Raw genomic sequence first — 26326 nt, 5'->3', positions numbered from 1 at the left:
GGCCTGCTGCTTTCTGTATTCCTAGAGGAAGGACTGGTAAATGAGCAGTCCTTGCAGCGCTTCAGTGTTCAGCAGGCCCAGACTGTGATGTGTAAAACCATCCAGCAATCCAGATTCAGGGTGGCAGGTGGACATGGAGAACATGCAGGCATTGCTGCTTATCCTTTATTGCACTACACAGACACAGGGCAATGCTGTGCAGGGGCTGTTGTCAGCAGTGACCACGTACTTCTGCCCACCCTTGGATGACCAGACGTGGCAAAAGAACTGGGCTGGATCAGCAATTAACACATCAGGAGATGTGTGGAGAACCGCAGGTCAGTGGATCACATGCAGAAGTTATTCTTGCTTGTGATTGTTAACCATCAGCGGTTTAGGTTCACTGTAGTTAATTCAGTCACACTAACAAGGTATAAAGGAGAGACAGAGAGGTTGTGTGTTCAGACAGAAAGAGGGGCTAGAAATGTGTGTCAGCACCTTTCACATAGATGTTTGATGGATTCAGGCAGTATCATCTAGACCTGAACACCTCACTGTTCTGTAGTGATCTAGTTGAGCAGGGTCACTGGTGTCTGACTTGACAGCTGTTTTCATTCCAAAGTTACCCTGCACTGGGTAACAACTGTCACACAACCAAAAAGAGTCCAAAGACTAAATAGGGTGCATCAAAATAACAATACTTTATTCTCTATAATCTGTTTTGGGTATAAAGTATAGAGGGATTGCTTCTGCATAAATATAAAACTTTCTTTTGATTTTAAACTGACCTGGTATTTTAAGCACAACTAAAAATCATCACTGGACAGCAAAAACTTCCTTTAAATAAAATTTTCGGAATATATACTGAATTCAGAGTGTCTTACATTGTACCAGATGAGTTTTTCCAGGTATTGTCTTAGAACAATTTTCACTTGTTCAAAGAGCAAAGATGACATTCTGTATATATACTAATATTTAAGGTCATTTGTTGTACTTCTCAGAAGGACAACCAGAAAAATTATGAGGAGTCTGTTCACTATAAAAAAGATTAGCAAGTTGAATGATGCCTTAGGTGGCCTCATAATTTTGCATGGGGCTCATAGAAAAAAAATGCAATAAAGTTTTCAGGCACCGTATGCTAAAGTACTTAACTTCAGTGCAGATCCACCCATTAGGCAAAACATGAGCCTCCCCACCTTAAATTTCAGGTTGGACTTTGCATGCCATACACAAGCCTTAGAGCAAGAAATGTTTTAAATAAATAATGTCTTGTTGTTTGTGTATACAGTGCTCCTGGGCTGAGATCTGTGTACTTATTGGGTAGATCATAAAGCAAGGAAAAAAAAAAAATAGCCCCTTAACAATAAACAGTACAAGGTAAAAAACTCACCTTATTTGTCCCCAAACTTGAAGGACCATGTAACCACATACCTTTATGTCTGGAGGTTAGTCAAGGGCAGCAGGTATGGGTGTGGGGAATATACAGTGTTTCACAAGGCAAAATACCAGGATTAAATATAACCTGAAAAGTTTATCCTGATTTGAAAAACTAAGGTCTACTATACTTGAAGTTTTATCCATATACTGTTTGCAACAAATATCAGTCAAAACACAAAACTGAAGAGGAGAAAGAAAAGAAACAGTAATTTTTATTTTTTTTTTAGTATTTAATTTCAGTTTGAATAATAACATTTTTTCTACGTATTCTGTCTACCATTTTCCATACAGGGAACTATGAGCAGTAAGTCAAGTATCTTGTCAAACCCCAGAGGAAAGAAAAGACAGGCAAAATTTCCTCTTTCACGGTGCTTTTGCATGGAAATCCGCAAGATTTGGTTGTGCTTTGCTTTTCCTGCACCACCAGGAGCAGTGGGTGCAGGGGGATAGGATGGTTTGCAGCGGCAGTTTTTGTGGCCACGGTCTCTCAAGTAGGAAATACTTTGCATGCTGTGAGGGGCACCTGTAACACAGGCCTCGGGTCTTCTGCCTTTTATAAGAAGCAGGTACTTAAAAACTGAGATCAGAATGGTTGCCATTATTTCACCCTCCCCTTACTGATAACACCCCATGTTTGCTGTGATGCTCCTGTATTTTATTACGGCCTACAGCTGTGGTTGGTAGTGTCAAAGCTCTGTTAACAGCTGGGCAAGCCCATGACGGGACTGAAATCAGAAAACTGAAGCACTGAGGCCTCCCAGTTCTCACTGTCCTCCCTCAAAATCTCTAGGGTGAACCCAGGCCAGTAGCTGAGTGTGCCTGTGCTCCCCGGGCTGGTTATTTTCAGTGAAAGCAAGTTGTCATGATGTAGGAACAAATCTGCGACTGATATATTGTGTTTGTGCTATTTAAAAAATACCAGCAGTAATTCTGAAAGGGCTAGTAACAAAGTCTACTGTGCTCGAGGTGAAAAATAGGAGTCTCAATTGCTTTTGCTCCCAAGTTCTCTCCTGGACTCCTAAAAAAAAAAAAGGGGGGGAAAAAAAAAAGTGATTAAAACTGCAGTCTTCCCAGTAGCTTCTTTTCGACAAACCAGGATCTGTCAAAAGGAACAGACTACTTTTGGGGGTGAAGGAGTGCCAGATGATTTAATGCCACCTGAGCTGTGTGGGATATGCATAGAGAGGTGGGATCCATTCTGTCGTAGAGACTGAAAGCTCTTTAAGTGAAGGGGAATCTGTGGCATTACTCCTTCCATATAATAGAAATAGAAGTCACAGAAGAAAACAGATGCCTAACCTCTATGTGAAAGCTCATGTCAACCCCAAGGGAAGTGTGTAGTCCTTTCCGTGGGAATAATCAGTGCGAAGGGAAACGGGGCTTCCAAATACAACGCACCATACACATTTAACTCCTTTGCCTAAATCTAGGGCTAAAGACAGAGTGATTCTGTTTTATGATTTGCCAGTAACTGGAACAAACCAGTTAGCAGGATATATGTTCTTTTCCCACAGTCACTGAAATCAAAAATGATCAAGAAATTACAACAGTGGTCACTGGGGCACATGCAGCCCCTCACATCTGCCAGGAGGGTGCTTATATCATATCTATATATCTATACTTGAGTGGAAAAACTAACCTTGAAAAGGCTCATCCAGCTCTCACCCTTGCTGGAGCAAAGACCAATATGTGTACACAAGCTGGTCTGTGTTATAACAGCCCTCCTTGAGGTACCCATGTACTTCTTAGAAGAGAATAATCTCTTAGAATCACTAAAGGCAGCAGTTCCAATTCGTGCCTGCTTTTGTGGGTGGCATCACAAGCAATGTGTGTTTGCAGTTTTTCTGATTGCTGCATATTACTATCACTTTAATGTGAAATAATTTCTTTTTGTTTCCCAGAACCTTGCTCTTTGATGTTCTGATTTTCATAGCCTGGGTGTTGCCACAATATTGTAATGCCTTTTAGAAGTATCTTTTTATAGCATGAACTGGTATTTAAAACAAAACAAAACAAAACCAAAAAAAAAAAAAAAAAAAAAAAAAACCGCTGACCTACTACTGTTTCTCAGTAGTCCTTCCTATTTCAAGCAGAACGGCTGCCCTCTGCAGGTAACTGTTTTCAGATGAGGATTTTGGATGTGTGCCCCCTCTTATTTCTGAGTGTCAAGGTCTTTGCAGGGTCAACCAGTGCCATTTGATGTGTTTTAAAGTTGATATTGCAATCTTCCCTGCAAAACCCAGCAAACAAATGGCACTGAGATATAAGTGCGCCAAGCAGCTGGTTTGCATCTGAATATGATTTTTCCCTAGATTGTGGGTGTGAGGGTAGTAGTGGGTGGGTGTTGGAGTAAATATTTTTCCTGCAATTTGACAGTGTTTTCATTGTTGGGGTTTGGGGGGGGGGGGGGTTATTTAATTCGTTGGCCGTGACAAAAAGGTAACTATAAAGTTACATTCTGTAGTAGCCAGCTATTTGAATGAAAGGAACAGGCACAAAGGATACACTGCTGAGAAGGCATCTTGCTCCCCTCAAAGGTCACTGTATGTTCAACTGTTGAATTTCTTTTTCTCTGCGGTCGGTTGTGCCTGTGCAGGTTATAGTGTTTAAATTCTCTGAATTTAAGAGAGGGAAGAGTGTGAAGAGGGAGCTCTGTGCCTCTCTGAGGCACAAGTGCTGTGAAGTTGCTCTTTCTCCTGGCTCTGTAACACACAGTTTGCCCGGCGACACTCAGTGTGGAGGGAGGGGAGGAGAGAAACGGGGATGGTGGTGAGGTCTGAGCTGCACCTGATGTCACATGGGGTAGTAACAAAGCCTTGCAGCCGGGCAGGCACTGCAGCAGGTTTGGGAGCAGCAGAGTATGTGGGGACCAGCCAAGACATCAGCTACCTGCCTCTTCTGGAGAGGGGGATATTGGCAAACTTGCTGGCAGAAGCTAAACATAAAGGTCTGAGAGGAACCCAGCTGCAACTTTAATCTGAATATGTGTGTTTGTTTTCTCTTTCCTCTCTCCTATCACTGCAGTGACCATCTCCTGGCTGAGCACAACTCTCCGTCTCATCCCAAAATGCTTTTCTGGCACAGCCAGCCTGAGCATTATCACCATCACCAGTATCCCACCAGTAACAACAGCTACGTGCGGTAAGACAAGAAGGGGGGTGACTTGAAATCGTATTAATGATTGTAATGCTACAGCACACAAGAACACAGGCTGCATGGCCTTTGCTAATTCACAAGTTCAAGCCTTCAGATAGAGCTGGTGATTTGAAAATAATCTGAGCGGTACAGTCAACACAGTGGAGACTTACTTTGCTACAGCTCCACAATTTTCACAAGCCATGACACCGTGTGTGCTGCTAACAGTGATAGGAATGTTTTATTGCTTAATATGATACTCACAGATGTGGTATTTATTTGTTTCTTTCTCTAATTACATTTGCAGTCTGTAGATAAAATCTGTTTATATGAAGTAAGACGGACTTAGAAATACCTTGATGTTTCACATCTACTTTGATTATTTGCTGAAGCTCAAATGATCTGCAGGACCAGGACTATAGGCTGCTTGTCATATCAGTCCAGGCACATTGCCTAAATAAATGCTTTGTATTGGAATTCTGATGCAATATTCAGGTTATTGCATCAGCATATTCCTGTGAGCTATGAACCTAATGTACCTCTTCATGACTAAAATATTGTTTGTCTACAGTATTCAAATTTTTCTTATAATTAAAAATGATTATGCTTTGACAAGACCTAGGCTCATAGATTCTTTATAATCTTGACATTAACTGAGTTTCAATTTACAGTGTGGTTTACTCCTTTTATTAAATTTTAGCTTATTACTTCTTGGCTAAAAACAATGTACATAAACATGATAGCGTTTAATAATTTATCTTGGCGTGGCTCACGCTTCCTGTTGTATCACAGCATTACTTCTGCTCTTGTTGAATTGTTGAGTAGTATGTGTTTATTAGAAACTGTTAAGTTTTATATTTTAAAACAAACAAACCAACCAACCCCAAAGGAATTGAGGGTTCCAAAGTGTGAAACTAATGAAACTGCAGGGGCATTTTATAAAATCAGTCCATCTCAGTACAAAGGTCAGAGCAAGCTGAAATTTAGATTGGCTAACAGAAATACGTGGCAAACGCAACGCTGTTTCTATTGACTCGAGCAGTAGACCAGAAATGAAGGATGGGTGCTCGAGTTCCCTGATGCAATCCTGTTTACAAGGGACACGCGCAGCTCCCAGGGCAAAAGGAACCAAACGGCAAGGGAAAGTGAGGATGTCCGCTCCAGCCTCCAGTCCTCCCCCTCAGGGAGGTGTGTCCCTTCCTAGCTTTTCTCAGGGCCCGTTTTTCCACGTGTCCTTGTCTTTCTTCATTGCTTCTGTTTTCCCATCCTTATCTAAAAATCTGCCCCTCTGAAGATGTTCTTCCCCCACGCTTTTGAGGTTTGGAGGCACCCGGAGTCTGTGTTTTGGTATGGAAATACAGCGTAGGGGGGGATACTTCTATCAGTCAAGGCCTGTGTACAGGAGCTCACAAGATTGCCCCTTGAGGCCGACCGTTTTGAGTGGGAAGAGCACAAACCAGTTCAGGCACAACTTTCAAGTTGCTTGGCTCCGTCCTCAGCGCTTTACCCTCGGTGAAGCCCCACGCTTCAGTCCGACATCCTGACATCGCTCAGGCCGATACAGGAAAAGCAGTTGACCCAGAGGAGGATGCCAGCCAGCATTAGTGATGAGCAGGTGGAGAAAGGAGTGTCCTAGGATCCCCACATCCCAGCAGAGCTACGCTTGGAACACCTTCATGCAGATATGTCTGCAAAATGAGGCTCCCGCTGCCTGCGCTTCCTCCCCGTTAGGTCACCGTCTCCAGTTCCCGTTAGCGGATCTGCGGAAATGGAACAGCAGGGCCACCGGGAATGTCACCTCTGACAGGTTAGGCTTGTGGATTTGGCCTGCCCAGAGGGTTAGAGAAGCAATTTGAAATCTCAGATTTGTAACTCCTGTTTCAGACAATTACACCAGGCACATAGAAATCTTAAGATGTTTATTCATGTCACCAAAGCTTGGGAGAGACCCAGGAAGAAAGTTGTATCATTTTATAAAGCATATGGAGTCTTTTCTGTCCCGCAGCCTCTGCTCTCAGCTCTACCAATAAGTAAATATTTAACAATTTAGGCAAAAAATCTGCAATCTCAAAACTGGTGCAGGTACCTAACTTGTGAGACTCTGCATGGGGCTTATGTTGTCTGTGTTGCAGAATGTGAATTTTATTAGGGAAAAAAGGCATCCAAAATCTACCATATGTGCGTAGTACGTGGGTTTTCAAGTATGCTTTTAAACTTTTTTGGCAAAAGTTGGGAACACTGCATCACAATCACAAAAACTAGAGGTTTGGGTACTTGAGCTGATTTGCACTGAATCTACAACTCCATACCTTGGAACTAGCTATATCTGGCTGGAAAGTGGTGTTTATGTGCATTGCTGATCCTCAGCAGAAGATCTGAGGGAGAGACTTACCAAGGAACCTGCCCCCAAGGAAGAAACACATCAGAGGCCTGTGCTTTAAAAACCAGCATAAACCAAACAAAAACCACACACCTCTAGAGAGAACTTGTTGTAAATTAGCCAGGGATACAAATAATGGTAAAGAAAAAATGTCTTGACTTTAATATTCATATTTTAACAGAAAAAGGATACTTCGTGTCCTAAAAATACCTAAAGAGAACATCTTCAGAAATGCTAAATCAGTTTGTTTATCATGGACAAGCTACACCCAACTTTTTAAGACTGAACTGCAAGAGGACGGGTCTCACTGTATCCACTCAAGATACCCTTAGGAGAGGCTGGAATTTATGTCAGAAAAAAAAACAATTCCCGGTATAAAGACCTCACCAATTTATGATCTTGTAACTGCTATATAGCTTATTCAATGCAAGTCTAGTAAGCAGATAAACCAGTTTTGCTATGCATAAATCAATCTGTATGTGGATTCTCTGGTCTTGGATCTGACTTAGCATATCTGAAGATGTTATCTTTAGGTATTTTTAGGACAGTCAGACAGTAGAAAGTGCATTACTTTTAGTTTCCCGCAAACCACCGTCTTCTCTTGTGCAATTTACAAAAGTGGGGTTTAGTGCTATTTCTGCTACCTTATTATGAAGTCCACTTTAGGTCCACACAAAGTCTGAGTTCTCAGCTATAACTCTAGTCCTTCAGTGGCAGGAGTTTTAGCTAACTTCGCAGCCACTACCGTTGCATGCTGAATAATGCCTCCTAATTTATTAAGTGGACGATAAACATCTCATAATAGCAATGAAATTAATTAACTCCATCATTTGGGTTGTTGCCACCTTCAGAAATGCTTCCACCATGATAGGAAATTAAGGAATTCGGGGTATCATTGTCATCTTGTCAGGCTTAAAAGAGGAATTCTGCCTGTGGTAGTTTCAGTTCTTCTCACTAAAAGCTGTAACGTGGTAGCTAGTACCTATGCTAAGGACTTGTCCGTAAGCCCATGCCCTCTTCATAAATTTGCCTTTTTAAAGCTTCCCCTTACATGCGGATGAACTATTCATCTGTCCCCAGGCAGGCAGAGAACTCTTACAGTAATTACAGCAGCAAAAATACCAGTATGTTTTTTTTTGAGAAGCTGGCAGTTGTATTTTAACCAAACAAATTGCCTTTAAAGATCATAAATCATGGTTTATGTGATTCTCTTTATCTTTGAGGATGCCATATGCACATTTTGAAAAACAGCTAGTATTTTGTTAATCATTAATGAACTTAGGGCATTCCCGACTTTATCTTCTGCAAAACTTGTGCAATTGTACTTAAAGCGTGATCAAAATATGGTTTACATTCTCTTTACTATTCTGTAGTTTGCTCTCTGGATATATCATTTTAATGAAACATCTCACAAAATCACTGAACTCTCCTCTGAATTATTAATGCATGAGGGGTTTCTGAGAACCCTTCTTTACATCAAGTCATGGGTTACTTACCCTATTTGACGACAAGAGGGAAAAGGATTAGGATGATAATCTAAATCACTGGCAGTTCCAGCTCTTCTTTGCATCCCTCCTAGTCTTTCCCAACTGCCAGGCCATTATGATCAGTAAAAATTATTTATTAAAAGCTTAGCTGTCCTTTGGGACCTTTCCTTGGAGAGTATAAAATAATCAGTTCTATTAACGGCATAAAATCAATCAACTTCAGTAATTTTTGCAATTTGTAAATTCATATCCCAGAAAGAGAAATTTGATGCTACTTGAATACGTCTGTATCAAACTCAGTTTGGCCTTTTAAATGCTACTCTCAGTGCAGCTGAAAACCTACAGAAGGGACTTAGGCTGCTATAAAATGGGCTGAGAAACGAATCAAAGGCCAGACAGAGACAGAGGAGATGTCACAGATCTGTGTGACAGGGCTGAAGGCAATAGCCTGAAGTTGTGTCAGGGGAGGTTTTGGTTGGATATTAGCAAAATGTTCTTCAAGCAGAGGATGGCTGGGTGCTGCAAGAAGCTCCCCAGGGAGGTGGTCACAGCACCAAGCCCTCCAGAGTTCGAGAAGCATTTGGACAATGCTCTCAGGCACACAGTGTGACTCTTGGAGTGTCCTCTGCAGGGTTGGACTTTGATGATCCTACTCAGCCCTCATGAGGCCACATCTGGGGTGCTGTGTCCAGTTCTGGACTCCTCAGTGCAAGAAAGACTTGGAGCTCCTGGAGCAGGTCTAGCAGAGGGCAACAAGGATGAGGGAGGAACTGGAGCATCTGTCTTACAAGGACAGGATGAGAGAGATGGGCCTGGTCAGCCTTGAGATGACTGAGAGGGGAATCTTATCAATGCCTGTTAAGTATCTGAAGAGAGGGTGTTAAAAGGTTGGTACTAGGCTCTTCTTGGTGGTGCCAAGTACTGGGATGAGAGGCAAAGGGGCAGAAACTGACGCCCAGAAGTTCCACCTGAACATGAGGAAGAATTTCTTTACTCTGCAGATGACCAAGCACTGGTACAGATTGCCCAGAGAGCTTGTGAAGTCTCCCTCCCTGGAGATATTCGAGAACCATCTGGATGCAATTCTGTGCAATGTGCTCTGGGAGGTTGGACCAGATGACCCACTGTGGTCCCTTCCGACTTTGTCCACTCTGTCATCCTTGTGGGTCCCTTCCGACTCAGCATATTCTATGATTCTGTGGGGTTGGGGTTGTTTTTTTGGGGTAGGCTCCTCAGCATTCTATGGAAAAACGAACCCACGGAACGGTTTAGGTTGGGAAGGGACCTTATAAAGCTCATCTTGTTCCAGCCCCCCTGCCATGGGGGGGGGGGGGACGACGACACTTTCCACTGGACCAGGCTGCTCAGAGCAGTGACACCCGGGGAGGCGGGGGAGGGGAGCGGGCCCTGTGCGGCAGGGCCGAGGCGGAGGAGGCGCTGGAGCCGCCCGGCCATTCCCGGCGGGCAGGCGGGACCCGCCGCCATTCCCGCCCCCTCCCGTCCGGCCGCCGCCGCTTCCGGGGCGCGCGCTCCCGCCATGCCGCGGGGCGGCGGCGGGGGCAGGGACGGCCAGCGCCTGGCACCTGCTGACGTCACCTGGCGTGAGGAAGTGCCCCCTCATTGGCCGCGCTTCCCCCTCGCCCCTCCGCGCCCGCCCCTGATTGGGCCCCGCGGCGCTGCCCAGCCAATGGGCGGCGGGCGGACGCGGGGAGGCACCGCCCCGGCCGGCGCTCGGGGGCGGGCGCCGCCGCCATGTTGCCGTGAGCGGCGGCGGCAGCGGCGCTTCGGACGCGCCGGAGCGGCGGGCGCGGCCCCCGGGGCGGCCGGGACCTCCCGCGGCAGCGGCGGCTTCTCCCCAGCGGGTGCCCGCGGCGCTGCTGCTGCTGCTCCCGCCGCAGCCTCCCCCCTGCGAATGATGCGGCGGGAGGCGCCGCTGGGCTGGGTCGGAGCTCAGGCGGCGGCAGCAGAAGCGGCGGCTCCGGGCAGTGCCCGGTTAGAGGAGGAGGAGGAGGAGGAGGCGGCGGCCGCCCGGTCCCCAGCGCCCCGCGGCGGCCGGGCGGGCGCAGGATGCTGAGAGCGACCCCGCGGGCTGGTCGCGCCGCTAAGAAAGGGCCCCCCCGGGGCTGAGCGCGGAGCGGCCCCGTCCCATCCCGTCCCCCCGCCCCGCACGTGCTTCTCCTTCCCCCCCCTCCTCTCTCTCCCCGCGTCTCCTCCAGCCCCTCGCCCTCCCGGCGCCGCCCCCCCCCGGCGGCCCCGGTGCCGAGCGGCCCCGCCCCGTGCGGCCCCTCCCGCGGCGGGAGCGCGGCGGAACATGGCGTGGGTGCTGAAGATGGACGAGGTGATCGAGTCCGGGCTGGTGCACGACTTCGACGCCAGCCTCTCGGGCATCGGGCAGGAGCTGGGAGCCGGTGCCTACAGCATGAGGTAATTCCCTCCTGCGACCCATGCCCGGGCGGCGGGGCCGCGTCCCGACCGCGCTCCCTGGGCCGCCCGACCCGACCCGGCCCTGCCCTGCCCGTGCCGCGGGGCGGCGAGCGCGGGAACGAACTCGGATCCCCCACGCCGCTTCCCTCGGTTGTTTTTTTTGGTTTTTTTTTTTTTTAATGGCTCTCAGAGGCTCTTCCCGAGGAGTGGGCACGTGTCGGAGGGACTCCCGCCCTGCCCTCTCTGTGCTCCTGGCAGGTGGCCGCTTGGAAAGGGCGGGCGAGCGGGCGGCTGCCTGGGCCGGGCGAGGGGGGATGTGTATGTGTGTGTGTGTGTGTGTGTGTGTGTGTGTGTGTGTGTATGTATGTGTGTGTGTGTGTGTGTTTCCCTTTATTTGTGCAATCGCTGCCGTAAAAATGACATTTCGCTGTCCCTGGGAGATGTAACCGGAATCCACGTTTCAGAAGATTGTCGTCTTACACCGGACAAATATAATTTCTTGTTCACAATAAGCGCTAGCCGTTTTCTCCGGCGTTTAAAAATGTTCCTTCTTGAGCAGATAAACGTAGTTAATAGGGTAGTACTGTGCTTGTATTTTAATCAGTATACTTATTCTTCTGTGTTTCTGTGGAGTGGCATTTTTCTTTTTATTCTTGCCGGGTAGCTCTTCCTGTCCTTAATTTAGTGGTTTACTTACCTTTAGATTGATTTCCAGCTATTACAAAGTTTAGGTGTTTAAGTAGCGTTTGGGTGTGCTTTTTCAAAGCTAAGATGAAATCGTACTTGTTTGAAATGAGTTAATTTTATCGCGCTTATGGACCAAATGTGTGGATTCCTGAGTGACGATTTAGGATGGGAAAAAGAAGCTGTTCTGGAGGCACTGGGAGACATTTTAGTCCAAGGTTTTGGACGGAGTTTGTCAGTGTTTTGAGAGTCTGGAGAAGTAGAGCCGTTGCATTTGATAGTTTTGAGGCCTAGCCTGTATGGAAGGCATATTCTCTCTCAGGTTTCATCTGTTATGTGTATTTTAAGGCAGTACTTCCCAGGTGAAGTGTTGGAAGTGCAGTGTCTTCGCTGGAAGTTACAAATAAGGCCTGAATAGAATAGCTGAATAGAAATGAGAACCCTTCCTTCTGTTAGTATTTGGGATTGTGAGCTTAGCAGGTTGACGGTGGGGTATGTTTTTGATGGGGGGGGGTGTTCCTTATGTGGTTTATTGTTTTTTGTTTTTTCTTTTTTTTTTTTTTAATTAAAAATGACTTTGAGAACTTGGCAGTTCAGGGAACAAGGTGATTCATCTCTCTTGATGAGAATACTCCTGATTTTATATTCAGCTTGTCTGGATTTTATCCCACTTCTGTCCCATTTCTGCCTTAGCAAGCATTCATCCCATGAAGTGGTGTGCCAGTTTTTGTGGGCAGCTGCATGGTGGTTGCCTGGATGGCTTCTCAGCGTGCAAACACCTATGGATAACGCACGTGCTCTTGTTCAAGAACTGATCTTCCTTCTCTATCACGACTCAGTTCTTTCTAGGATTTCTTATGATTAAAAATACTGAGTTTCGATTGGCTTTTAAAAATATTTTCCTTTCTTTTCATAGACTTCAGTTCTCCTCCCAGTAATGCTCAGTGTCCAGTTTCTTGGAACTGTAAGAATTGTAACCCTTACTGTGGTTGGATGGATTGTTTTTTCTGCTCGTGTCATCCTGTTATGGTGGGGAGCAGTCCTAGGTGGTTTTTAGTTACAAAGACCTGCCTATTAGGACATTCTGAATCACTAGAAAAAGAGGTGTAGCAGTTAAAAACACTTAAAAAGTAATATTGCACAAATTAAGATGTACATTAGACTTAAATTTTCTTGCATGCTTTGTCTGGGATGTGTTTTTGGATGACACTGGCCAGTAGTATTATTTGTAGCTCCAATCTCTGACCACACAGTTGAAGGGAACACCTACTTGCACTTATGGTTTGCTGGATTCAGAGTGATTTCAAGCAAGCATGAAAGTTATTTTATGTATTATTTAGATTTCTACTTTAGAGAAATTATGGCCTCTTAAGTGATGTGAGGGGGGGAAACTAAGAGAAGTGGCATAGCATAAAGAGTGAGAGATATTGCTCTCTCACTGTTCTATGCCAGTGGAAGCTAATTACTTGTCACTTTCTTATAAAAAAATGATAGAAAAAGAAATATTGCCTAGAGGAGAGTGTTGGGAGAGCTTCTTAGGGTATATCCCATATTTTGTTAGCAAGGCCTGCATATAACTATTTTACCTATTAGGGTTGCATATAAAGTAGTTGATGTGTCCTCGAGTTGATGATGAGTCACTGCCCTGGAGTAGAATATATGGCATTACTCCTGTGGTTATTCTTATTAAGAAAGCTGCTCATGTCTGTTGATCAGTGACTAGGTTTGTTTTTTTTTGAAGTCACCTAAAGGCCTCCTGAATTTCTCTGCAGATTCACATGGTTTTAAATAGTTTTCAAGATTTCCTTATAAAATCTTGAAACCCGGTTTTTCTGATTGCTGCTCTAACATACTCTCACACAGTAAGAAACTGCCTATAAACACAAAATTCGATTTGACTGATAATAACAGTTGTCAGATATGTCAGATAACAAGCCCCCCCAAACCTATAATAAACCCATAGTACCTTTAGCAATAGTGAGTTTTGAGTATGTTATATTCAGTTGGTAATGACATCCATCATGTTTTCTTACAAATCCATCGTACTATCCATTGTAACACAACAGGAATTGTCTACTTTTGGGAACTGATGGTTACTATGTGGTTAAAAAATGGAGGCTGTTTAATTGAAAAGATAAGTTTCAAAGAACTGCCTGTCATCTCTCTAGCAGAATTCCATTTTTCATCTAATGAATTATTAGATTAATGACTCAAATTAAGTTAAATGAGCGTTATTAGACAGACAAGTATCTTAATGACTGAATTTTTACATGTAAATTGGAAGCTTAGTGTATGCAGTTATTTAAACACTTGCAGTTCCAGTGGAGTTCGTAGTCTAAAATTCAAGTTTGTCATGGGGAGCTCGATGGTTATTTCAGGAGTAGCTGTTTTGGTATATATTTGTAGATTAAACCCTGAAGTCTGTTAAGCAAAGTTGGAAAAGATGACTCTTGGCTCTGAAATGGGAAAGTCCGTACACAAGACTGTATCAAAATACATCCAGAGAATCCTCCATTTTTTTGAGAATTGGGTCAGTTTGACTCTGCTGCATCTCCCAGACATTAAAGTGTCTTTGGAAAATGGAGGTGGCTGCTGCCTTGGTTGAAAAGAACAGAAACCTAATGCTGTGGAGAGCGTTGGATGGTGAGGGAACTTTGTGTATCAACTCTCCTCCACGGTTCAGGGGGTCTTTAAGGTGGTCAGGAGTTAAAGGACTGTTGTCTTACAACCTACAGCTTTGTTTTTAGGTTCAGAAGAGAGGGAGGGTGTTGTCTTCTAACAGCTTTTGGGTCCCTGACATCTGTTTTTTGGCTGATGAACATGATTGGGTCATGGCAGTTACTGCCTTTAACTTTATAGTTGCTGTGCAGAAATAAAAAAAAGGAGTTATCTCATTCTGGCCCTGCTTTTGGCTGCTGTTACATTATGACAGACAGAATGACTTTATGCTTCCCCTAACGCCTCCCAGTCTTCTGAAACTCTGCTGCTGGATGTGCTTTTTTGTTTAAGAGGAATCCTTACTTAAGGTATCCTGAATTTTTTATTTACTTTTTCTTTTTTTTTTGACGTGCACAGTATTTTCTGCAGAATACATTATAAAGCTTCTATTTCAGTGGTCTGTTCTATTTTTATGCTTCGCGCTGTAGAAAAAATAATTTTCACTGACGTCTGGACTCTGTAAAATAAAATTTTATGAACTGATTAGAATTGGAGCTTGATTTTTTTGTGCAAGTGCACAAATATGTAAATACCTGTCAGGAAATGGGCATTTGAAGAAAAAGAGAATCCACAAACCTAATCCTCCTCACTTTGTTACCATAAAACATGCCGAAAGATAAACCTCATGTTGTAGATCACTGACATTGGCTTGGGGTTGAAGTTTTTTTGTTTGTTTGTTTCTTCCTAGTTGAGTGTGTGAATACATTACAAAAAGTCAGGTGCCAGTTTAATTTTTAAGGAAGAAGTTTCAAATTCTAGAACTGTCTTCTCTGTTCCTGTCACCTCTCTTGGTGGATGGACATTTCTGTTTGAGGGCAGGGCAGCAAGTCTGCCCTTGTTTACTCTTCATTCATTACTCCTATTAGGAGCAATCTGTACTAGAGCAGCTGCCTGACCTCCCTGTGTCGAAGGACTGGATGGAGAACTCTGGATTTGTCGTGGTGAACATTCTTACTTCTTTTCCTTGGTACCATCAAGAGCTCAGGAAGACACAAGTTTTGGTGTTGGAATTTCCTTCTTTCTTTGATTGGTTGGTTTTTGTATTTTGTGCCAGAATCCCCTTAAGTTGAAGCCTTTAACCATTTGAGTTTCCATGTGGTGGGATTCCCAGGAACAGCATTACATTTGCACCTGTTTCTCATTTGTGTTGCACTTCTTGACAGCTGCTGCAGAGCAAGTTGTGTCCCAGAAATTAATTCCAGGGCTCTTGTCTCACATCAAACTTGCTTTTGCAAGACACAGGGAAAATGTTAGGAAGTACCAGCTCTCCCATTTCCTTATATTTTCCTATGGCTTGTTCACTCTTCTTAACAGTGCAGAGCTTGGCTTTGAGGTCATAATTCTTAATTCAAATACTGCTTGGGAAAAATTTTTCTCAAGGTATTTGTCCTCATAAACTGTGCTTTAAAGTTGCAAAAGGCCTGTGTGTTCTTGGGATGCTTTAGTACTCACACCCAAAAGTATACAATCCAGAAGACAGATAAGGCAGATGATTGATGGAACATCACTTCGAATTTTGATGACATAGCAGTTCCTGTTCTTGTAAGGACAGGAGGTTCTTCATTCATTCTGTGACCCTATTATTATTAGGGAGGATTTTTTGCATGTGTGTATTAGCTTTTTTTAAAATGCTTCAGACAAAGTGTCGAAAAAAGGGGTTTAAATTTATAATGAAGGTGATTTTTGAAGGCTGACAAACACATTTCACAAGCTTGGGAGGGCAAATTACATTTTTTTCCTTCTTTTTGTGCTCTGCTCATGTAGGCTATGTAACATAAGACAGCTCATGTGATTCATCCCACTGGATGCTTTAGTTCAAGTGTTTCATTGACCTTGCTTCCACTTCTAAGCTTGGTCTGTGAGGAGAGTATACAGAAACCTTGATAGGTTGACTTTTTCAAATGATATCAAAAAATCTGATGAAAGATGCTGCTTGTCCTTGAAAACGTTGCTACTCACACACCAGCTTGCTTCTAGTAGTCTTAGAGTTCATTTAAATGAGACAAGTGAATTAGTCTTTACTTCACAAGATCAAAAGTTAACAGTGGCAAAAAAAGAACAGAATCTCTTAAAGGTCTGTCTTCTCCTGTAGCCTGAAATAGTTTCAACAGTAGCTATTTTGGAACATTTGCTATCCCTCCATCTGGGCAGCTCTGCCAGTGGGTGCTTCACTGTTAAGAGATTCTTTGCCGCGTAACCTGAGCAAAGTTGCCAGTAAAAGTCCCTGTCACTAATCTGCACTGGGCCAGCAAAAATCACACCTCACCAAGTGAGTAGGGAAATAACTAAAGGATGGACACATAAGTATACATAAACGTGGAGGCTGCCAGAGATTTACTGGGGGCAGATGATTTGTACTGCCAGGCCACTGGCTCATTATAAATGCAAAAATTGTACGGAGGGTCTGAGGGGAAAAAAGCTGGAGCTGAGAAGGCAAATCTGCTCTGCTGGTTGGTTTTTTTCTTCTTTTTGTTTTGTTGGGTCTTAAAATAGAATCACTGTAAGACTAGAGGTGGTAAAAAGACTGATTCGGCATCTCCATAGTTTCTGGGAATGTGATTGACATAACATATATTATTTGCAATTTATAATCTTCACTATATGTAAAGAGAGTATTAAAAATACTAATTTTCTGTTTCCCATTGGTTTCCTTCTCTGAATTGTGAGCACCCTTTGCATATTTTCTTCATCTGTGCTGTGTGAGCAATGAATTTTATTTTGTAGAAAATCCTTGTCTCTGAAGTTTACCTGGTCCCTATTTAACTGACACTTTAAAATCTTACTTTGAAGTATTTTACTCATACTACATTGACTGTTTCAATTGTCTGTATCTTTTCCCTGTTTAGATGGGGAAAAAGTGTATGTTCAAGTGTGAAAACAGTGATATTTCATTCTTTGTGAGTGAACATATCAAAAAGTTATTTAAATTATATTTCCTTTAAGGATAGTCTGGGAAGGATTTTAAATTACAATGGTGTCTCTTTTTCTTTGGAATGTACTAGTACCCAGAAGACTCTTTTATAAGAAACATTTGCCTTGTCCTGTTTTCTGGAGTGTTTTTTTGGAATGGTGGCATTTAAGAATGAACATTATGCTCTCTTTACAGCTGAATTGTAGGGTTGTGGAGTTGCATGTGTTTATTTTTATTTCTTCAGTGGCAATTAGTCATTACCACTTTTTATTAGCCAAAGCAGGGTTAAAGCTGGTTAAATTGGTCTTCCATTTGTATTTGTTGGCTTCCAATGCCTTGTCTCTTCATTAATTCATTAACCACGTCACGCTTTCTTAAGCCAGACCAGCTACAGTTTTATCTTTAAATTGTGGGTGGAAAATGGAGGCTTGAAAGATATTTTTTCATAAATACGTGAAAGACTTCTCGCTTTAATCTTGTGTGTTATGTGAAGGCAAGTGCTGCCGAACTCAGTTGAGAATTACGGGTCATTTATTTGGAGAGATACTTTGCGTGCCTTCGCTGTTGCACGTCGACTCTTATGTGTGTATTTGAAACACTGCTCTTGTTTCCATGTCCTTGCCATTCTCAAGTTCCTCCTCATAAAAACACTAGTGTTTTATGTGCCAGAGTGTGTGGTGAGCAGCAGGTCCTGTCTTGGGAACCGTGCTTCCCTCTGCTTGTGGCAGTGCTCCCTCCTGTGTTGGGCTACTGTGCTGCCCTTCTGACTGACCCCAGTGGCACGGAGCATCTCATTGTTTCTTCTGAGTCATCCTCAAGGAGCAGTCTCCAATATACAGAATATTCTGTCTTACTCGTGGATGTTGATCCATGTAAGAGATAGAACAAGATGCCTGTTGGTTAAAAACCGAGTCAGTGGGTGAGGTGGTGTGAGAAATCTTTGAAAATCCATTTCTAAACTGAATTAAGAAAGTTTCGTAGATCTGCCAATGATTTCATCGTGAACAAAAATTCAGTGCAAGAAAAACTTTGAAGTTTAATTTATGAAAGATTACTGTATACAAGGGAGACTAATCTATTGCTAATACAGATTGTTAATTCTATAGAAAGCAGAAGATGTGCTTGCTGGTTGAGGCGAAGCTGTCTTTCTTAAAACAGCCTGTGGACAGCATGGATTGCTCTTTGTCTTCCAAAATTTAGCAGTTCTAAAGTTTTCCAGTGGTTGTGAGTCTTACATAAGTGAAATGAATCTTGGCATAAGCTTTGTATAACTTTTGTGAATATGTGGCTTAATCATTTTTGGGCTAAAGCCTAAGAACAGTTATGATTGAAAAATCCTCAGTGTCCCCGGAATTAATAGGTTAGATATAATGGTACTAAATGGGGAGAGACACTTTCACAGTGTAGGTAACTTGCTTTGGGGAATATATTATCTCAAAGAAGAAAGTAAAAGTCTTGCTTTCATTATGCATGTCTGTTAGGCAAGCTTGCCTATGCTGACAGGAAAAAAGTTTAATGAAAACTGGGTTTTTTCAGTGGAGACAAGAAGTGAAAATTGAAACTTCATAGGAACAGCACAACTTTATTTATTGCCTGCTTAGGTCCCATGGCATTGTTTATGTATCCTAGCTTAAAGTTCTGGTGGGCAGTGTTTTGGGTACTGCTCATATAAGTTTCACTAATAAACTGAGTGACACAGTTCTGTATATGTATTTCATTGTGAGTTTTTTTTAAATAATAAATAACTTTTTTTCCTTAACTCCAGGCAAAACAGGGCCAGCAGTCTCACAGAGTTATTTGTTTTGTTCTTTTCAGTGATGTATTGGCACTGCCTATTTTCAAACAGGAAGATTCCAGCCTTCCACAAGAAAATGAGACCAAACATCCACCCTTCCAGTATGTAATGTGTGCTGCAACTTCTCCAGCAGTAAAATTATATGATGAAACTCTCACATACTTGAATCAAGGTTGGTATACACATGTGAAGGCAGCTTGTGGTGCAGGTCTAAAACTGGAGTGGTGTTTCATGTTTTGATACATGTGTATATGTATATCCAAAATGAATGCATGTCATAAATGAGCTTGGATGCCTTACTAGTAGTCTCCTTTTTTGTCCAGCTTGGAGGCTCATGGATGTTGTTCCTTCCCCTTTAGAGTGTGGGGGGGTTGTTTTGTTTTTTTGTTGTGGTTTTTTTTCCTGCTGTGTGTTGTCCCTCTCCTTCCCCCACATCCCCCAATAAAATCAAGCCAATAGAGCTTTTAGAAGACAAATTCCAGGTAGTAATAGCTTAAAATACAGGACTAATTTTGCATTCCTGTTTAGACTTGATCGATAGTAGCAAGTATTTGCATAAGATACACACAAACAACCCTCAAAAGTCATACTGAACGTTACAGTATCAATCCCTGAACAAAAAGTGTTGCACAAGGGAGGCCACTGTAATTGCTCTCAAATTAGCTATGCATATTTGCCTGGAACAGTACTTTGTTTAAAACATAAACACAAGTGCAGCTACCTTTGTAGTTACCTTTGGAATTTGTATGCATTTCACTATTGTCTGTCGACATTTATCAGAAGTTAACTAGATAAATACTTCACCTGAATTGTGCTGGTTTTTTTTCCTTGTAGCCTGTGGTTAATTTGCATGAAAACTTGGGGTTTTTTTCTTGTATAGAGGGCAGGGCACTGGCTGCTGGGTAAAGTAATTTGAATGTAGTCATGCCATATGATATAACCTCCCTCACCTCTGGAAATTACATACTGTTATTCTGAACTCAAAATCATTTCTTACTTGTTTTAGTCCATATCAGTAGCTTTGTACCCTCCCACCCCTCTATCCCTCTCCTCTGGCTTTAATCCTGTAGGATCACTGTTCTTAGATTTGGTTCAGCTTTCTTTTTCTTGTGGATTTTGACTCAAAATCTCTATAGACCGCACTGTAATTAGCAGACAGCACAAGGCGGTGGATTGAAGGAAGAAAGTGCTTGCTATCTTGCTTCTGAGAAGAGCTTGCTATTTAAGTGGCAGTGTCTGAAATGCTTGTAAATATTTCTTCTGTGCTTGAAAATCTTCTTTAATATAAAGATTTCATTAACCAAGAAGTTTTGCTGGTTTTTGGTGTCCTCAGTAACTTTTCCTGATGTTGAAAAATGAGGGCCTTGGTATGCCTTTTTCTAGATAAATATGGGAAGAAAAAAACACTTGGCCAACTACCTTTCTGTGCTAGTATTTCAGAGAGAAAGACAGTATATTTACTGCCTAGTTTAAGAGCTCTTCATAAACATTCCTCTATTAGCTGGAAGTGCCACATGTACATATATAAGTGAAAATGTGTATCTTGGGATAGCTTTGAGACATGACCTCTTTCCTAGTGAAGCCAGCTTAAAATATGGATTGGTTTGCAACACTGAGTTGTGCTGATACATGTTTGTGTAATGAGTTGGATTAAATCCTGTAGAAAATGAACAATTTAAATCCCTTTCACTTCAGTTACCTGGTTTCTGGTTTGCTCCCATTAGCAGGCTGTGTCTGGCTTAAGTCATTTTCAGGATTTCGAATACCCTCTTTAATTTCGTCAGCAATTATCTTGGTCTCCTGACTTGGGAATATCAGAAGCAATGGTAAAATTTGGCCTGTCTGTTAAACTGTGGTGACATTCCCTAAGGCAGTACTTAAGCAAGTCCTGACTTTACCCTCTGTCAGTATTTTAATGAGAACAGCGAAGAGTGTCGCTCAGAGTTCATCTGGCTGACGCTCTTAGTCATATGATTTAGCTTTAGGTGGTCCCATGAGGAGCGGGGTGTTGGACTCAATCCCCAACCCGAGATATTGTATGAGAGCTAATGGAGTGTTTAAGGTGATCAGGTATTCAGCTGAAGCCGATTCGAGAGGTTCAGATCTTGGAGTGGTGACGGTTGATTGTTCAGGGGTTTCCAGGGTTCTTACTGACTATGAAGTCTCTTAGATGAGTCCATTGAGAATGCATGTTGGAGTTGTGGGACAATGTTTTGAGTTGGCTGTAGTTCAGCTTGAGGTGTATATATATCAAACAACAGAAGGACTATGGAAGAAAATTGCTTTTGAAAGGGGGAGTTTTCTTTAGGTTGGCTCGCACAGTGTGTAGCTTGGCTTGAAGTTCTGTGAGTGCAAGGAACTGCTTGGGAGAGATGGGATCCAGCTTGGTAAGGGGAGCAAAGGCATCCTTGCCAGCCTGATGGGTTACCTGGTAAGGAGGGCTTTGAAGTAGGAACAGTGGGGAGGCAGAGAGTGACCAGCAGTACTTGACACAGCGATGGACATGGTTGATGAACAGAGGGGGCCTGGAATGATGTGCAGAAAGGGAACGCAGCATCCACAAAAGGAAGCTTAAACAGGGTCACCTCCAGCATTTGGATGTAAGCAAACCTCTAAAGCATCTTTATGAGGACACCCCGAAACCCTTTCTGGTAAACCAGCATGGCATCTGAAGTACATGTACATCAGTAGTGCAAGTGACACTTCCAGAACAGCTACATGTCCAAAACTCCAGAATGGAGTTTATCTCCTCCATTGTCTTGAAAACCTCCCGAGCTGTTCTTAGATTTTTCAAGTCAGGTATTCCTTGATTTTGACCTTTACCAAATTTTCAGTCTTAATACTGTTATTTTGTATCTATAAAAGATTACCCACACTTGTTGAGGAAGAAATCAGATTTTTTTTCTTCACCCACCTCACCCAAAGACAATGATGAAAAAGAACAGAGAAATATTTGCAGAAGTTTTTTAAAAGTACTAGATTTTAAGAAGTGCTGACTGCAAATACAATTGGACTTAGAATATCTCTGTGAGTAAAATAACACTGATAATTGAACAAATCTAACTGAGAAGAAGAAGGTTTCTTCCTGTTAGGAAAGAAAGGAGGAGAAGTTTTCTGTTATGTACTCAGCTGCACTAGGTTTACCTAAATTTTATATAGTCATTGATGACACAAAACCATATAAATGTTCACGTGCTGCTGGGGTAAAGAAAGCCTGTACATGTGTAGAGTGTCTACATAAATGTACTAATTGTGTTACAGAAAAAAAAAAAAAAAAACAACCCAAAATGGTCCACAGTTGAAGGTAACTTTGGTCTATGAAGCACTGGAAAGAGCTGAAGAAATCATTTTGCTTGTTTACAGGAGTATTTTACCTTGCAGGGCAAGTCAAAATGTCTTTTAAGTGTGGTGGTATACATTGGAGCATAAAGGTGCTTTGGAGGGCAGTGTAGAAGGTGACGAATTTACTGCATTTGATCTTGGTGAACATGTTGAAATTTATTTTGTCCTATAATTCAATTAGGGAAATGTGATTTTTGCAAATGAATATGTGCTCCTCACATTAGAAGAAAAAACAAATGCCTGTGGTTTAAATAGGTTACTTCAGGCTTTCCCTCCTTTGAAGCATGACAGTTTATCATGTTCACTGGAAAGATAGGTTTGTCCATCCATACCTGTTTAATATAAACAGTAACTGTTTGTTTTAAAAGCTTATTTCTGAAATCATACAAAGCCTAAAAATCATACAAAGGCAGCAGGTACATGGACAAAAGTAAACATGGGAGAATAGTATTTATGTTGCAGGAAGAGTATAAAAACTCTGCAAGAGTTTGTTTTGGAAGACCAGCTAATGGTTCTCAGTATGTTGCCTTTCATCAGTTTTCTTAAAAAGTAAAGGAATTCGACTTTGAAATGCTTTTTCTTCAGAAAAAAATCGAGAAACAAGTACTTACACTTCATGTAAAATGAAATATTTAAACTTTGAAAGTATCTGTAGTTTTAAAAGGACCGGAAAGTTTCATTTTTCTCCATTAATTCCAATGCCATGAAGTGCACATGGATATGAAGATCTCAAACACAAGTTTCAAGTATTAGAATTCCTACAAACTGTGAATTTTAGTTTAAATGCATTAAACACAAAGTAGCCTCGTGCTCTGACACTTTTACTGATACACTTGTTTTTCTCTTTGAAGGTCAGTCCTATGAGATACGGATGCTAGATAATCGGAAAGCTGGAGACATACCAGAGATCAATGGAAAACTGGTGAAGGTGAATTTAAGTTCTTTAACTAGTGTTACTAACAGACCAGAGACTGTATTCTATGGATTTTTTTTTTCCTGCTGTCACTAGATATTTGTTCAGAATGTGTGGACCAGCGATGTTTACAAATAAAAACATGGGAATATAAATGCATATAATAGTTGTGTGTGCTGAAGACCTGAGTATTTTCTGCAAAGCTGAAGAGAGTTGTTTGTAGATTGTATCCAGCATCTTCTGAGCTGTTATGTTGTCCATTTCAAGCGATTAGGAGAGGTGGGAGGAAGCTGGAAGATCATTTAGATGGAAGTGGAGGTATTGTGAGCATGTTTCCTTATAGGGGTTACAGGGAGCACCTGGAGCCAACCTGTGGTTTTTGCAGCAGTGGAATATTGGAGATATATCCATAGGAAAACATATCTCTCTAATTTTGCTGTTCATTGAGCAGTTTATTCCACAGCTGAGCTCCTTTTCCCAGTTGCAGATTTGTCTCCTTTTGCTTTAATGGCAGCAGAAGGTACCATGGATCTGTATGAAGTACAAGAATGAGGCAGACTAAAACAATTACCCAATTCATGGTGCAGATTATTAAAAGAACTGATGAATGGGAAGGGTTTGGATTTTTCTTTTAAGCACCCGATGATAAGATTTTTTAGATAATTCAATAAAATCTATTCGGGTATTAGGAAAGAAGGGAAAAACGTCAGTTAAAGTCACTTTGAAAGTGGTGCTGATAAATGCACTGCAACAGTGTGGCTGTGGGAGGCTGAATCTTCACCTCTCAGCTTTGGGTTGTATAAATTGTGAACTCTGGCTGGCTTATATAGTCCGATGCCTTGTTCTTATTTGTCTGTGGGGTGGTTTTTCAGAGACCACTTCAGGAAGTGTTAAGCACGAGCGTAAAACTGGGATTTGTGAGTTCTGTAGTTCAACTTTTTACAGCCTGGCATCGTGACTTGCTGCAATAAGCATGTGGAATATCCGCAGCCTTGGGTGCTATTCCCGTGTAGCCTTGAGATGTCTCTCTGCTGTAATTGTCTAGGTTTGTATGTGGGTGGTGAGTCATTTGGTAGGTGGAATAGGACAAAGCAGCGTAAAAGTTTAAAAAAGTAAATTTTACCATAGCAAGGTGTTGTAATGCTGCGTCAATGAACTTTTTGGTTTGGACGTTTAAATACTGGGATCCCAGTACTTTACCAAGGAAGGCATTTCATGATGGTGGAGGTTAACTGCAGGTATTTCCAAATTCCAAACTTGCCAGTTTGCATTGCAAACTGAGTGGTATGTGTGTGTGTGTTACCTTTGAAATAAACCCAAGGAAATGCAATGAAGAGGTGCTCCATTTAAAAGCCCTTGGGTTTTGTGGACACTTTTGGCTGCTGTTAATACAAGGGAGACTGTAGAATAATGAAAAAAAAAAAAGATGCAAATATGTCTATATTCTGTTTGTTGGGTAGCAGTTCATGTATGTTACAGTTGCTTTGTTTGTGCATTCATACATTTTGCAGTACCAAAAGCGGTCACAAAAATAGGTGTTGTTAGCTAATTGCTTCTGCCTGAATAAAGTTAAATCATGTTGTAGTTGTTTTAGAGTAATGTTTCAGATAGAGTAGTTGGGAAAGTTTGGAAGGTTTTTTTATCCTTACTTTTATTAATTGAAATCACAGATTGTAAATATGCTTTTAAATACTTGGAAGGGAGTTTCCTATTTTATTTCTTAAAATGTACTATAAACATTCACAGAATTCCCATTGAAAAAATGGTCAGTAATATTCACCACTTTTCATAAAAAATGAAATCGTTTGTGTTGCTGTCTAAAACAATTTGATGTTGCCTACACAGCGTTGATACTGTGCTGTCAGTGTTGCTCAGTTCGCTGCATGTAATTCATAGTGACCTTTAGAATATGAAATGAGATGTAACTCTCTCCTGCATTTTTTACCACATTTTCAAGTATCTCCTGCTGCTCAGTTCTATTTCTGTGTTCTGGAATATTTTGGGATCCCAATGGTTGCCAGTTTTTTTGCTGTGAACATGTATTTATCAGCTCTGTGGCTATTTTGAACTGTTTTAGTGCTTTATCTTCAAGCTGTTTCTAAATGTGCAGTAACTTCTGGGTCATCAGCTGCTTATTTTCTTCTTTATTAGAGTATTATAAGAGTTGTGTTCCATGACAGAAGGTTGCAATATACAGAGCACCAGCAGCTGGAAGGTTGGAAGTGGAACCGCCCTGGGGACAGACTTCTTGACTTAGGTATAATTGTTTCTGTTGTTTGATACTGTATGGAATTCAGTTTACAAATTTAAGTTGATCATGTTCACATTTGTGCTGGAGCTGGGGAAAAAGGACAGACCACTTTTTCTGGATTCTGCTTTCTCGCTGTGTGTGTTTTGAATATGAATGTTCTTACCACTGTCACATTCTTTTAAAACTTTTAAGTGCTATAGAAGTAAGATAGCAACTCTGCAGCCTTACACATTTAATAATCTTTCTAATTTTGGTTACTAAACGTTACAGTAATTAGGTGAACACGGACAAAAGTAACTCCTTTAGTAGACTGTGAAAATAGTATTAACATGGTTTCTGTACTTGGTGTAACTTGATCTATTTTGGTGCACAGCTTTGGCTGGCAGCAGCGGGGGAGAACCAAAAAACGCCCAAAACCTTGAGCACTTTATGTGTTGAATCTGCTAAGTTCTTCATATCCTAGGAAACTGTTTCTGGGCTTATGTCAAGCCACCAAAGCCCACATTTTCCCACCCTACCTTGTGTATGCTGATAGTAACATTTTTTTACAATTTATTTATAGTGTTTGCTTGCTATATTATTATTTTGATATATATATGCTGCTTATTTTAATAGATATTCCAATGTCTGTTGGAGTCATTGATATCAAGACAAATCCAAGCCAGCTCAATGCAGTTGAATTTTTATGGGATCCAACAAAATGTACATCTGCTTTTATTCAGGTTTGAAACTTTATTTGACTGGATGTCTGTGTTTGATGCCTTTCAGGTCACAACCAGTAATATATTTGCACTAGAAAGCGTCTCAGTTTCTTACTTATGAGATGGCCATTAAATATCATCTTACTTATGAGATGGCCATTAAATATCA

General features: G+C 41.9%; 1 protein-coding gene across 6 annotated transcripts in view; it reads left to right on the top strand.

Annotated features, from left to right (window-relative positions):
• Positions 1 to 26326, top strand: part of UBP1 (upstream binding protein 1) — a 51062-nt gene that overhangs the window by 6494 nt on the left and 18242 nt on the right. For 4 of the 6 annotated variants that reach the window (XM_027891539.1, XM_027891521.1, XM_027891530.1 and 1 more), the window contains exons 2-6: positions 4441 to 4557; positions 18971 to 19122; positions 23144 to 23220; positions 25357 to 25462; positions 26072 to 26178. In XM_027891539.1, the coding sequence (XP_027747340.1) occupies positions 4441 to 4557; positions 18971 to 19122; positions 23144 to 23220; positions 25357 to 25462; positions 26072 to 26178 (559 nt within the window). Of the gene's footprint in view, positions 1 to 4440; positions 4558 to 10666; positions 10843 to 18970; positions 19123 to 23143; positions 23221 to 25356; positions 25463 to 26071; positions 26179 to 26326 lie in introns of those variants that run through there. The other 2 variants (XM_027891556.1, XM_027891548.1) reach the window with 2 other exon arrangements.

Source organism: Empidonax traillii, unplaced genomic scaffold, assembly GCF_003031625.1.
Source record: "Empidonax traillii isolate 1590-97213 ecotype Southwest subspecies unplaced genomic scaffold, ASM303162v1 scaffold14:size4059594, whole genome shotgun sequence".
NCBI classification, from domain to species: Eukaryota; Metazoa; Chordata; class Aves; order Passeriformes; family Tyrannidae; genus Empidonax; species Empidonax traillii.
Note: the sequence above shows the minus strand (reverse complement) of the source record. Positions and strands in the feature narration are given on the sequence as shown.